We start from the raw sequence: 15,240 nt of genomic DNA on the forward strand, positions 1-15,240 counted from the left end.
AGCGTGCAGAAAGTGACTCTGGAGGAGAGGCAGCAGGACCTGTGGGAGGATGCAGATTATATCGTGCCATACAGCAAGGTGGGAGAGAAATCCTGTTCGTTCACCGTGCCTCGCGTGAAATTAACTCTCTTGTGGTCTCTCATGTGTGTACATGCCCCTCGCTGTACTGCAGATTCAGATATGTCGTGCTTCTGCAGTTGCCTCCTTATTTTGACTGTCTAACTGCGCATGCCTTAGCTGCTATATCCACAGGCACTTAGAATTACTGTTTGTTTTATTTCGTACTGCACATCACAAGCAACAAATATACAAAACCCTTTAAAATAACGCATTAACCCTCCTGTTAGGTTTCAGGTCTATTTGACCCGGCTCTAGTTTCCAATCAGCTTAAATGCTATTTTTCATTTCATTTTCTGTATAATATTTTATGACTTTTCCTGAGTTGGGGTCATGAACTTATACACAGAAAACAGAACCTCTGAGATGTTTATCATGTATGCAGATAAGATGTTCGGGTCACTGTGACCCGTGGTGTTTATCTGTGTAGATTTGTGAGCAGGAATAATAAAAACTTCTTCAATTTGTTATTTTATTATTATTATATTTGTATTATTTCTGGAAATGGCAGCACTTGTCTGGAGATATTTATAAACAAAAATACAAACAATATACAGGGCAGAGCCTAATTTTCTCTGTCAGTATTGCAACAGCGTCTCACTGGTAAAGACACTCCAAAATGAGGAGCTCCCAGGCTGGCAGTCAGAGAAGTTTTATCACAGCTCCTGGACTAAAAGAGCAGAAAAGACCTTTGCAAATAAAAACAGTTCTGAATTTAAGGCTGTTTAAATAAGTTTGAAATTGCATTGGGTCAATATGACCCAAAACAAAACAGATGCACCTAAATTCAGAACATAACAGGAGGGTTAATATCGTGCTGTTATATCCTATACACACGCATTGCATGATAACACAGTGAAGTATCTGCTGGCGGAAACGGTTTTTATTTTCGCCAGCGAGGTGTTTACGCACGGCAGCAATGCGCTGTCTCCAGCGTTGTTGCTGGGAATGGATTCTTTCAGTGCAGCGCGTTTGTGAATTTGAGGAAGACTAGTGAAATGAATCAGAGGCTGGCGCTGCCGAGAAGCCAATACCCTCCGCTGCACGAATTCAAACTGCCTTTGAATCCTGCACCTGGCTCGAATTTACAATGATAACCAGGTGCAGGGGATAATTACTAACACAACAGTTACCAAAACAGTTTAACAAATGTGCATTTGCACATGCTTTTTTTCTTCAGCAGAGAGGAATTAACCCTCTCCCTGCTCACAGTATGTACAAATATACCTCAGGGAGGGGAATCAGGCTCCTATTGCACAGCAGTGTCATCCAGACCAGGTTTTACTACCAGCTTGAGTGTGTGTGTGTCTCGGTAACAAGCTCAGGTGTGTCTGATTTATTAAAATCAGGAATGGATCACCCTGCTGTGGAACAGGAGTCTAACCCCACCCCTGTACCTGTGTCTCCAAAATCACAATTTAGTTTTTTTTTGTTTTTGTTTTTAGTCTTCCTCGTCTAAATCGTTAATAACCCAACAGAAGCAAAACGCTGTGTGTCTAATCTCTTGAAGGAGACCCGCAATAGCCTGCGATTTTTGGATTTTTTAATTCTTGTTTTGTTTAGCCCAATAAAAAGGTGTCGTCTTCTGTCTGTTTGTCTGTTGTCTAATTTCAGAAGGAGAAGGAGGAACAGTACGGCGGTTTGAGTACGGGAACGATGAGAGAGGTGAGCATGCTTTCAAACTCCAGGAAGAGGGGGAGGGAGAGCCATGCCTGTGTAATTTGTAATTGTAGTGTAATTGTAATTGGACTGTGACACATCTGCGTAATTTGTAATTACAGCTCTGGCCAAAAGTTTTGCATCATCACCCTGTAGAATGAACTCGTTTTTGCTTCGCAAAGTCCAATGAAAGCTGCTGAATAATGTTCCCTTGTTAATTGATATTGAATTGCACACCCTCTATATAGAATGAACTCACTCAGCTTCATAGAGTCCAATGAAAGCTGCTGAATAATGTTCCCTTGTTAACGTATTGAATCACACACCCTCTATATAGAATGAACTCACTCAGCTTCATAGAGTCCAATGAAAGCTGCTGAATAATGTTCCCTTGTTAACGTATTGAATCACACCCCCTCTATATAGAATGAACTCACTCAGCTTCATAGAGTCCAGTGAAAGCTGCTGAATAATGTTCCCTTGTTAACATATTGAATCACACCCCCTCTATATAGAATTAACTCACTCAGCTTCATAGAGTCCAATGAAAGCTGCTGAATAAATGATACTCACTCAGCTTCATAGAGTCCAATGAAAGCTGCTGAATAATGTTCCCTTGTTAACATATTGAATTGCACCCCCTCTATATAGAATGAACCCCCTCAGCTTCATAGAGTCCAGTGAAAGCTGCTGAATAATGTTCCCTTGTTAACACACTGAATCACACACCACTGCTTTGGAGTTTTCCAGATACTTAATGAAAAACGGATGTTTAAAAAATCTAACGTGAAATACTTTCTTTTTTCTCAATCCTAAAATTCTAGGTGATGCAATACTTTTGACCAGAGCTGTGTTCATTTAATTGATCGATTCCAGTTCAGTTTATAAATTTTATTATTTATTTATTTTTTCAGCTCACTTTTAATGACTCTGTTTGTTTGTAACTGGGTTATTTACAGTAGACCTGTTTTAAGGTGATCAATCGTAATGCTGCAGAATTATTGGAACTAACTGCAATTTTCCTCTTCCAGTTTCCCATCCCACAATACCTTGACCCGGAAGACTTCTCCTATTTCTACGTGGATAATGAGGATGACAATGACGTGAGTTTATCGCTATTTATCTGTCAGACACAGGGATAAATTATGGGATGTGTGCTGAAAGAAAGTCTGAAGTGTTGAGAGAGACTTCTAGTGGAAATTTATTTATTTAGGTATTTTAACTTCGACTTCTAGTGTAAATATTAACGTAAACTTTCTCAGAAACACTAAAAGAAACTTCATAAATTCAACGGCAAGCGTTTCCACTAGAAGCCAGAAACACGTTCCCAACGATTATTTTTGTGTTTATTTATTTATTAATTTATTCGTGTCGGATTGCTGAGCAGTGTTCACCGCTGCGGTTCTCCTCGCGTTGGGGCCCGGCTCTTTGACATGGCGTGTGTGTTTCCCTGCAGGACCAGGACGGACCCAAGAAGCGAAGCCGGCGGTCGTGTGGGCAGTGCCAGGCCTGCCTCCGCACCACAGACTGCCGCACCTGTGACTTCTGCCAGGACAAGCCCAAATTCGGGGGCCGGAACAAGAAGAGGCAGAAGTGTCGCCTTCGGCAGTGCCAAGTGGAGGCCATGGGGACCTCCAGGTACAACTCGATAAATAATATTAATAATTATTATTATTATTATTATTATTATTATTATTATTATTATTATTAACGATTAATCTTCTTCTTCTTCTTCTTCTTATTATTAATCTTCATCTTCTTATTAATTATTATTATTATTATTGTTGTTATAATAAAAAACACAATTCTCATGCTTTCACTGGATAAATTATCCTCTAATAATTATTACTGTTATTGTTATTATTATTTAGTCATTCAGCAAATGCTTTTATTCAAAGTGACCCACAGAGACTAGGGGGGTGAACTCTGCATCATCAACAACTGCTGCTGCTGCTGCTGCAGGGGGAGTGAACTCTGCATCACCAACTGCTTTGTTTTGCAGAGTCTCTTCCAATAGGACCTCGTTTGTTTTGACTGTGTCTCATCCAAAGGACGGAGCACAAGGAGGTGAAGTGACTTGTCTAGGGTCTCACACACACACACACAAAATAAACGTGTGCGTTTGTGTTTTTGGCAGAGGCACCTGCTTCCCTTCCAGAGGGGTCAGACGAAGCACATGGAAGACATCGGCTGGCTCGGGCCGGGCAGGCAACGCCCCCAGTCTCCCAGGACCCCCAAACTGCGCAGGAGCAAGGCGGGGCGCCCCCGAAAGAAACCGTCCCCGGACTGGCCCTCGTGGGTGGCGTTTGAGTTCACCAACGATGATGACGAGGAGGAGGAAGAGGAGTACGAGCTACAGGTAACATCAGCCTTTGATGTTATTATTATTATTATTATTAGCCAAATCCCTTTATCCAAGGTGACTTGCAGGTGTTACAGGGCAGCACAGGATTGCAATGCAAGCTTCATAGTTAAATACAGTATACTTTCGAGAGTAAATGCATATAATAACACTGCTAGAATACAATATGGACTAGGATGCTGTGTGTAATAATAACACTGCTAGAATACAATATGAACTAGGATGCTGTGTATAATAACACTGCTAGAATACAATATGAACTAGGATGCTGTGCATAATAATAACAGTGCTAGAATACAATATGAACTAGGATGCTGTGTATAATAACACTGCTAGAATACAATATGAACTAGGATGCTGTGTATAATAATAACACTACTAGAATACAATATGAACTAGGATGCTGTGTGTAATAATAACACTGCAAGAATACAATATTAACTACGATGCTGTGTATAATAATAACACTGCTAGAATTTTCTTTAAAAAATAAATAATTAAAATAAATAAATAAATAAATAAGCAGCTCAGCTCTATATCCAGATGCTACTCCATAGCACGCGGCACATCAGCCAACGTTACTAGTGGCTGTGATCCTGGTTCTGCTTGGCATTGTCCGTGATGTCTGCATTGCGACAACTAGGATGCAACAAGTTAGGACGACAGTGAGTTGAATCTGTGATGATGTATTAGCAGCGTGAGGATGGCACATCAGCTGAGGGTCCAGTAACGTGGTACGGAGGGCAAGAGATCTGCTAGTCTAGTCTGAACCAGGGGGTGTTCAGGAAGCCGTTATAAATCATATCTCAGAAAACAACTAATGGCAGAGAAGCAGCGGTCAGAATTCCAGTACGTCATCATTATACACGCACACGCGGAGACACACGCTGAGATACACACACACACATTGTACAAAATACACACACGCGCTGAGATAAACGCACACGCTGACACACTGAGACACACATTGGACAAAACACACACGCTGAGACACACACTGGACAAAACACACACAAGCACATTGAGACACACACACACCGGATTCTGCCGCGTCAACGCCTCTCCTTTTAAAATGTATTTCACCACTCAGTAAATCTGTTAACTGCACTTACTGATTCTGTAACGTGACCTTGTGCTGAATTCTCAGAGGAATTGTAAACGTCATCTACCTTCCTGCTTTTAAAAACACTCCTTCTGCGAACAAGCCTGTAATTTCACCCCGGCCTGTATCACTGTAACTATTTCGACTCTTGTGTTCTCTCCCCCCCCACCCCCAAATCAGTATGAGGAAGAGCTGGAACTGGAGGAAGAAGACATTGAGCTGGACAGACGTGTACCCCCAGAGTTACAGGGGACCCCCAAATTCCATCAGGTAGTGTCCCTTTTTAAAAATCAGATTGCCAACGCATTGATCAAAACAAGCAGTTAAGAGCATTTTGTGAAAATGAGCTTCTTATCACAGAGGCAGCAACACGACTTAAACCTGAAGACGCTGTTTGTTTGTTTGTTTGTTTGTTTGTTTGTCAGTCAGTTAAATTGGCTTCAAATGAAAGCAGCTGAACGATCCCAACCGTTAATAATAATAGTGATGATGATGATGATGATAATAATAATATTACGTCTCCTAAATTATCCATTCCTTCTCTAACTTGCCCCCCTTCTCCACTCCAGGCTGACCCTTCGCCTCAGTTGCCCCAGTACCCCAGTTACCCTGGTTACCTCAACCACAAACCAGAGCCAGAGCAATTGTACTTGAGCAGCTACCCCATTGCAGTGCAGGTGAGAGGGGGAGAGGAGGAGGAGGAGGAGAGGAGAGGGAGGGGGGAGGGAGAGGAGGGAGGAGAGGAGGAGGAGGAGGAGGAGGAGGAGGAGGTGAGAAAGGGCTAGACTTCATTAAGGGGAGCTCTGAACTCCAGGACTGGGTACAGCAGCAGCAGCAGCAGCAGCAGGGCTAGTGTGAGTTTCTAACCCTGCTCAAACTCCTGGCTCCTGATCATTTCAATATTAATAATACTAGACTTCACTGAGGGGAGTTCTGAACCCCAGGACTGGGTGCAGCAGCAGGGCTAGTGTGAGTTTCTAACCCTGCTCAAACTCCTGGCTCCTGATCATTACAATATTAATAATAATAGACTTCATTGAGAGGAGTTCTGAACCCCAGGACTGGGTGCAGCAGCAGCAGCAGGGCTAGTGTGAGTTTCTAAGCCTGCTCAAAATCCTGGTTGCTGATCATTTCAATAATAATAATAATAGACTTCACTGAGGGGCGCTCTGAACCTCAGGACTGGGTGCAGCAGCAGCAGCAGGGCTAGTGGGAGCTCAAGAGCTCCCCCCCACACACACAGAGTGTTTTTCTGGGGCTGGCGAGGTGTTTGACGCTCTCTGCTCTTCTCTCCTCAGGGCTGCATGAAGACCGATTACGGAAATGTTCAGGTCATGAAAGTGAACGAGTTGTCAGGAGCCGAGCTGAGCGAATGCTATCCGTCCACTGTGAGTAAACTAGGCGAGCATCAAACACTGGGACCAGCCCAATAACAACCTTATTATTATTATTATTATTATTATTATTATTATTTGGCAGACTTGCAGGTGTTACAGGGCAGTACAGGGATACAGTGCAAACATCAATATTTAACCCTTTGCGGTCCAATCTTGGACCAGGTCCGACATTACAATTTTCCCTTTCCGTGAAGCGCAGGTCTCTAGTCGTTTTTTCTCTGGAAAAAGCTGAGAAAACCTTTCATTGGCCGAATGAAGCCAAAAAAAAGGGGCGTATCTGAGCTATACAGATAGTCCCCTGCACTACAGAGAGAACACCGACACACATCAAAGGAGAGAGCTGCTTCTGCATCCAGCGCTCAAAGAATATCACAGACATCTGCACAGCTTTTTGAGATGTTATAGTAATAAAATAATGACTCGGATCACATTATTGAGGAGTTTGGTGATAAAACGAGTGATCAGGAGAGGATTTTTCAGTATGCACGTCTATAAAGAGGTATGTGAAAAATACAGAGAACAAGGGGTGGGGTTTGGCTGGAGATGCAGTACTGAGTGTCCTTTTGTGATTCAATGCCTTTTAAACCTGCTTTACTCTGAAAAACAAAATATACAGTACTGTGCAAAAGTCTTAGGCAGGTGTAAAAAACTGCTGTAAAGTAAGAATGCTTTCAAAAATAGACATGTTAATACATTATATTTATCAATTAACTAAATGCAAAGTGAATGAACAGAAAAATCTACATCAAATCAATATTTGGTGTTACCACCCTTTGCCTTCAAAACAGAATCAATTCTTCTAGGTACACTTGCACACAGTCAGGGATTTTGTAGGCATATAGTCAGGTGTATGATTAAACAATTATACCAAACAGGTGCTAATGATCATCAATTCAGTATGTAGGTTGAAACACAGTCATTAACTGAAACAGAAACAGCTGTGTTGTAGGATAAATAAAACTGGGTGAGGAACAGCCAAACTCGGCTAACAAGGTGAGGTTGCTGAAGACAGTTTACTGTCAAAAGTCATACACCATGGCAAGACTGAGCACAGCAACAAGACACAAGGTAGTTATACTGCATCAGCAAGGTCTCTCCCAGGCAGAAATTTCAAGGCAGACAGGGGTTTCCAGATGTGCTGTCCAAGCTCTTTTGAAGAAGCACAAAGAAACGGGCAACGTTGAGGACCATAGACGCAGTGGTCGGCCAAGGAAACTTACTGCAGCAGATGAAAGACACATCAAGCTTACTTCCCTTCGCAATCGGAAGATGTCCATCATGGTTTTAGGAAAGGGAGATTGTGTCTAACTAACTTGCTTGATTTTTTGAGGACACAACATCGGTAATGGATAATTGCAAAGCATATGACATGGTTTATTTAGATTTCCAGAAAGCTTTTGACAAAGTCCCGCACAAAAGATTAATTCTTAAACTGAACGCAGTTGGGATTCAAGGAAACACATGTACATGGATTAGGGAGTGGTTAACATGTAGAAAACAGAAAGTACTGATTAGAGGAAAAACCTCAGAATGGAGTGTGGTAACCAGCGGTGTACCACAGGGATCAGTATTAGGTCCTCTGCTATTCCTAATCTACATTAGTGATTTAGATTCTGGTATAGTAAGCAAACTTGTTAAATTTGCAGACGACACAAAAGTAGGAGGAGTGGCAAACACTGTTGCAGCAGCAAAGGTCATTCAAAATGATCTAGACAAGATTCAGAACTGGGCAGACACATGGCAAATGACATTTAATAGAGAAAAGTGTAAGGTACTGCACGCAGGAAATAAAAATGTACATTATAAATATCATATGGGAGATACTGAAATTGGAGAAGGAATCAATGAAAAAGACCTAGGAGTTTTTGTTGACTCAGAAATGTCTTCATCTAGACAATGTGGGGAAGCTATAAAAAAGGCTAACAAGATGCTCGGATACATTGTGAAAAGTGTTGAATTTAAATCAAGGGAAGTAATGTTAAAAACTGTACAATGCACTAGTAAGACCTCATCTTGAATATTGTGTTCAGTTCTGGTCACCTCGCTATAAAAAAGATATTGCTGCTCTAGAAAGAGTGCAAAGAAGAGCGACCAGAATTATTCCGGGCTTAAAAGGCATGTCATATGCAGACAGGCTAAAAGAATTGAATCTGTTCGGTATTGAACAAAGAAGACTACGTGGCGACCTAATTCAAGCATTCAAAATTCTAAAAGGTATTGACAGTGTCGACCCAAGGGACTTTTTCAGCCTGAAAAAAGAATCAAGGACCAGGGGTCACAAATGGAGATTAGACAAAGGGGCATTCAGAACAGAAAATAGGAGGCACTTTTTTACACAGAGAATTGTGAGGGTCTGGAATCAACTCCCCAGTAATGTTGTTGAAGCTGACACCCTGGGATCCTTCAAGAAGCTGCTTGATGAGATTTTGGGATCAATAAGCTACTAACAACCAAATGAGCAAGATGGGCCGAATGGCCTCCCCTCGTTTGTAAACTTTCTTATGTTCTTATGTTCTTAACAATGCCATCAGCTCAGAATTGGCAGAAAGCAGTGGGACCCTGGTACACCCATCTACTGTCCGGAGAAGTCTGGACAGAAGTGGCCTTCATGGAAGACTTGCGGCCAAAAAGCCATACCTCCGACGTGGAAACAAGGCCAAGCGACTCAACTATGCACGAAAACACAGGAACTGGGGTGCAGAAAAATGGCAGCAGGTGCTCTGGACTGATGAATCAAAATTTGAAATATTTGGCTATAGCAGAAGGCAGTTTGTTTACTGAAGGGCTGGAGAGCGGTACGTGAATGAGTGTCTCCAGGCAACAGTGAAGCATGGTGGAGGTTCCTTGCAAGTTTGGGGCTGCATTTCTGCAAATGGAGTTGGGGATTTGGTCAGAATTAATGGTCTCCTCAATGCTGAGAAGTACAGGCAGATACTTATCCATCATGCAATACCATCAGGGAGGCATCTGATTGGCCCCAGATTTATTCTGCAGCATGACAACGACCCCAAACATGTAGCAAAAGTTAAGAAAAATTAAGAGCTATCTTCAGCGTAAAGAACAACAAGGAGTCCTGGAAGTGATGGTATGGCCCCCACAGAGCCCTGATGTCAACATCATCGAGTCTGTCTGGGATTACATGAAGAGAGAGAAGCAACTGAGGCTGCCTAAATCCACAGAAGAACTGTGGTTAGTTCTCCAGGATGTTTGGGCCAACCTACCAGTTCCTTCAAAAACTGTGTGCAAGTGTACCTAGAAGAATTGATGCTGTTTTGAAGACAAAGGGAGGTCACACCAAATATTGATTTGATGTAGATTTTTCTTCTCTTCACTCACTTTGCATTTTGTTAATTGATAAGTATAATCTATTAACATGTCTATTTTTGAAAGCTTTATTACTTTACAGCATTGTTTCACACCTGCCTAAAACTTTTGCAGAGTACTGTGTGTGTGTGTGTGTGTGTGTGTGTGTGTGTGTATATATATATTTTAAACGGCGCATGTGAAAATAAACTGGACCTGACACGCCTTTTATTACTATAACATCTCAAAAAGCTCTGCAGATGTCTGTGATATTCTTTGAGCGCTGGATGCAGAAGCAGCTATCTCCTTTGTCATGTCTGTGTTATCTCTGTAGTGGACGGCTATGAGATACGCCCTTTTTTTCGTCTCCTATCGGTCTCACTTGGCTATTGAAAGGTTTTCTTTGCTTTTTCCGGAGAAAAAACGACTACAGACCTGCGCTTGACGTCTTTTTGATGATGTGGGACAGGGTCCAGACATCGGACTGGAAAGGCTTAAACTCCCTAGTGAAACCTGGAGTAGAGATCTTCTTTCCATCCCTAGAGGTAAAACTCGAGCGAGCGTTTTTAGATCTGCTCTCATTGACCATGTTGGGGGGTGTGGGGGTTTTCTGTCTTCCAGGAGGTCCAGGTTCTATACGACCGGACGGGGGCCCCTGTCCTCTTCAAGCCACCGCCTCCCCCTCCCCCTCCCCCCGTGGTGCCCCAGGTGCTGTACAGCAAGGCCACGGCGCCCCCTTTCTGCAGGGAGGTGCAGCAGCAGCAGCAGGGAGAGCGGGAGGCGATTGAGACCATCGACCTGGAGGTAGAGGAGGAGGACGAAGAGGTGGTGAAGATCGTTCAGGTCGACACAGGGGATGACGACGTACTGGAGGTCACACCAGTGGTGAGTAAGCGTGAGAGAGAGAGAGAGGGAGGGAGGGAGGGAGACAGAGAGAGACAGCAGTGTAACTGTGACACGCTCATTGGCACCAGATTTAGAAATACAGAAAGATTTAAAATGGATTGAACAAGCGTTTCCACTAGAAGTCTTTCTCAGAAACACTTCTGTCTTAAAATCGGAGCTCTTCATCCACCAGCCTCTATACGCATCCATCGAATCCTTTGAATGTGACTCTTTCATTTTCATGTCATTAATTATATCCCGGGCATCAAAAGAAAGTTATCACTGTTAGAAACACATAAAGAAATCAGGTATATAAATGGTGGACATTGACAAAATGTTTTTCTTTTTAATCACTCGATCGTTCATCCTTGCCCACGACACGCTGGAGTGACTGAAGCTCTTAATCACCTAATTAGTGAGACAGTTGATTGGACGCTGGATACGGAGTGATTTCAGCTGCTGAATTGCAAGCTTGAATAAAAGCAATAAAGAAAATCACAGAAAAAAACACAATATGCCACGTCTGTGAAGAGAGCAGCGCCTTCGTGCGATCGGCATGCTGGAGGCTGGACTGGGGCAGCGCGCTGTGGCTCACAGTCTTGGGCGCTCACAGCCAGCGATTTCAAATCTGGCGAGACGGTATAACCAGACCCACTCTGTCAAAGACAGAACCGGGAGAGACCAAGAGTCACAACTCCCGCCCGAGATGGACAGATCATTCTGCAGCATCTTCGTGATGTCAATTGATAATCAGCACAATAAAAAGTCACTGTGTGTGTGTGTGTGTGTGTGTCTCATATATATATATATTACTATTTATAGGTATGTGTTTGGGTAAAATGAACATTTTTGTTTTATTCTATAAACTACTGACAACAATTCTCCCAAATTCCAAATAAAAATATTGTCATTTAGAGCATTTATTTGCAGAAAATGACAACCGGTCAAAATAACAAAAAAGATACAGTGTTGTCAGACTGCGAATAATGCAAAGAAAATAAGTTCAAATTCATTTTTAAACACAATACTAATGTTTTACCTTAGGAAGAGTTCAGAAATCAGTATTTGGTGGAATAACCCTGATTTTCAAGCACAGCTTTCATGCGTCTTGGCATGCTCTCCACCAGTCTTTCACATTGATGTTGAGTGACTTTATGCCACTCCTGGCGCAAAAATTCAAGCAGCTTAGCTTTGTTTGATGGCTTGTGACCATCCATCTTCCTCTTGATCACATTCCAGAGGTTTTCAATGGGGTTCAGGTCTGGAGATTGGGCTGGCCATGACACAGGGTCTTGATCTGGCGGTCCTCCATCCACACCTTGATTGACCTGGCTGTGTGGCATAGAGCATTGTCCTGCTGGAAAAATCAATCCTCAGAGTTGGGGAACATTGTCAGAGCAGAAGGAAGCAAGTTTTCTTCCAGGACAACCTTGTACTTGGCTTGATTCATGCCAAAGCTGCCCGATTTCAGCCTTGCTGAAGCACCCCCAGATCATCACCGATCCTCCACCACATTTCACAGTGGGTACGAGACACTGTGGCTTGTAGGCTTCTCCAGGTCTCCATCTAACCGTTAGACAACCAGGTGTTGGGCAAAGCTGAAAATTGGACTCATCTGGGGGTGCTTCAGCAAGGCTGGAATCGGGCAGATTTGTCTTTGTGAAGGGCACATGAATTAAGCCAAGTACAAGGTCTGGAATCAACTCCCCAGTAATGTTGTTGAAGCTGACACCCTGGGATTTTGGGATCAATAAGCTACTAACAACCAAACGAGCAAGACTACTCCTCTACTACCTCCTCTAGTTTGTAAACTTTTTTTATGTTCTTATGTTCTTATAAGGTTGTCCTGCAAGAAAACTTGCTTCCTTCTGCTCTGACAATGTTCCCCAACTCTGAGGATTGGTTTTGCCAGCAGGACAATGCTCCATGCCACACAGCCAGGTCAATCAAGGTGTGGATGGAGGACCACCAGATCAAGACCCTGTCATGGCCAGCCCAATCTCCAGACCCGAACCCCACTGAAAACCTCTGGAATGTGATCAAGAGGAAGATGGATGGTCACAAGCCATCAAACAAAGCCGAGCTGCTTGAATTTTTGCGCCAGGAGTGGCATAAAGTCACCCAACATCAATGTGAAAGACTGGTGGAGAGCATGCCAAGACACATGAAAGCTGTGATTGAAAATCAGGGTTATTCCACCAAATACTGATTTCTGAGCTCTTCCTAAGTTGAAACATTAGTATTGTGTTTAAAAATGAATTTGAACTTATTTTCTTTGCATTATTTGAGGTCTGACACATCTTTTTTGTTATTTTGACCAATTGTCATTTTCTGCAAATAAATGCTCTAAATGACAATATTTTTATTTGGAATTTGGGAGAAATGTTGTCAGTAGTTTATAGAATAAAACTAAAATGTTCATTTTACCCAAACACATACCTATAAATAGTAAAACCAGAGAAACTGATAATTTTGCAGTGGTCTCTTAATTTTTTCCAGAGCTGTATAGATATGCCCCCTCTTCTTCTCCTCCTCCCAGATCACTGGTATCTACAGCCTTGCCTCTGGTGAGGTGGCCCAGCCCCAATCCCACGAGCTCATCCTTTTCCTGGACCGGATCAGACAGGTCCCCCTCCCGGCACACTGGGTGGGTCTGGCGCTGGACGGCCCGCGGATCCAGCTGCTCCAGTGCTCCAAACTCTCCACCATGTCCGACACCGTGGTCCAGATCGAGCACGGGTTCTACTACCAGATCACGGTGCAGGAGCAGCCCCTGCTGCTCTCGCACCCGCTGTACGAGCGACACCCGCCACGGCTCCGCTCCGTGGGAGACGTCATCGGCCTTCTCGCCGACCTGGAGGGGTACAGCGTGTGCCTCGGGTACCCCAATAACCTGCCCGGAGCCGAGGAGGAGGAGGGGGAGCCTGTGATGTTCGTGAGAGCCGCCGCCTGCGACCTGCTGGTGCGGAGCGAGGAGAGGTGCGATCGCTGCAGTGTGACCCCACTGGTTGTGTGAGACAGGAGGGGGAGACGCTGCTGAAAGACGGGAAGGAGGGCGCCAGGATGGACAGGCAGAGACAGACTAACTTGTTTTTTATTTAAGGCATGCAAGTGTAGTGGGTGTGTTTAGTTGTTTTTTTCTTTTAGAACGGGGTTGCCCTCTGCTGGGGTGGTTTTTGTGCTATTTATTTTTTAATTTCCAAAAAAAAAAATGGTAATCTCTTCAAACTCCCTGCGGAAGAAAAGGACAGTTAAAACACTCCTCTCTCCCGTGGAACAGGGGTTCGTTTTTTTCACCTCCTGATATCAAGCCTCCTGTGAAAGTACATCAGCAACACTTGCGATAGAGAAAGAGAGACCAAACCTGTCTGCTTCGACCCTTCACACACAGAAACTTCACTGGTGCTGAATTAGAAACATTTGTGGGAATCACTGTAACTAATATCCACTGTCCGCTGACCAACACAGACCTAAGAAACTCGCTCGTTGAACCCTAGGCTCCAGGGTTGAAAGCAAAGACTGTCTGTCTGCTGCACCTAGCCCTGTGAACTGTCCAGCCTTTAGCGCCACCGGTACCCTGTCTGGTTGCAACAGGGTTTTTTTTGGGGGGGGGGTGTTGCTTCCAGTTTTTTCTGCACAAGAGAAAGAGTCTACCTCAATGAAACTTGTTTTCTATAGAAATTCTTTCCGGCTTCTTTTTCCACTACAGAACTATTGAATGAATGAATGAATGAATGAATGATTGAATTTCAGCTGCTTGTTTTAAGTATATCCTAATGCATTCTGAGATCCAGACCAAACGGTAGAAGAGTGACTATTAATAATTTGTGTGTGCTTTTTTTTTTTTTTTTTTTTTGTATTTTAATATCGTATTGAATTTTGTCCTTCAGGATCGTTGGCTCTGGGTTCAAAGGTTTTCAAAATATATTTATTTTTTTTAGACCCCTCTCAGTCACTGTGTGCATATTTTGATTGTAGCATGCTAATGTTGCAATCAGTGAGTGACTACCCAGCTGAGAGGAGGAAAAGTAATTAATTAATTTTACCACTTATATATATATATAATATATAATATATATATATATATATATATATATATATATATATATATATATATAAATATATATATATATATATAGAAGATCTGTGATCTTGATAGATCAGGGCTTGTGAACTTGTCCTGGGTACCGAGTTTGAGAACCCCTGCGCTAGATCGACATTAACTTGCAAGTATTTTTTCACTGCTGTGGATTACACAGGTTTGCATTTCTGCAAATGGCCACTAGAGGGCAGTGAATCTGCCGTGATGGTGTAAAATAGGGTTTGAGAACAGGACTGGATTCGGTTTGCAGTGTGATTGATGCTGCGGCAAGTTAATAAGCTGCAGTACACACCCTGGACACTAGATGGCAGGG

The 15,240-nt window shown here is 43.0% G+C and overlaps 1 protein-coding gene across 1 annotated transcript in view; it reads left to right on the forward strand.

The window, feature by feature from the left end:
* LOC121329217 overlaps positions 1-14,824 on the forward strand; it is a 35,683-nt gene extending 20,859 nt beyond the window's left edge. Inside the window, exons 11-20 of the mRNA XM_041274694.1 lie at positions 1-78; positions 1,732-1,782; positions 2,808-2,879; positions 3,233-3,403; positions 3,914-4,135; positions 5,421-5,510; positions 5,810-5,917; positions 6,539-6,628; positions 10,562-10,825; positions 13,365-14,824. Of these exons, the coding sequence (XP_041130628.1) occupies positions 1-78; positions 1,732-1,782; positions 2,808-2,879; positions 3,233-3,403; positions 3,914-4,135; positions 5,421-5,510; positions 5,810-5,917; positions 6,539-6,628; positions 10,562-10,825; positions 13,365-13,841 (1,623 nt within the window). The 3' untranslated portion in view covers positions 13,842-14,824. The remainder of the gene's footprint in view (positions 79-1,731; positions 1,783-2,807; positions 2,880-3,232; positions 3,404-3,913; positions 4,136-5,420; positions 5,511-5,809; positions 5,918-6,538; positions 6,629-10,561; positions 10,826-13,364) is intronic.
* Positions 14,825-15,240: the final 416 nt, after the last annotated feature.

Source organism: Polyodon spathula, chromosome 16 (genome assembly GCF_017654505.1).
Source record: "Polyodon spathula isolate WHYD16114869_AA chromosome 16, ASM1765450v1, whole genome shotgun sequence".
NCBI lineage: Eukaryota > Metazoa > Chordata > Actinopteri > Acipenseriformes > Polyodontidae > Polyodon > Polyodon spathula.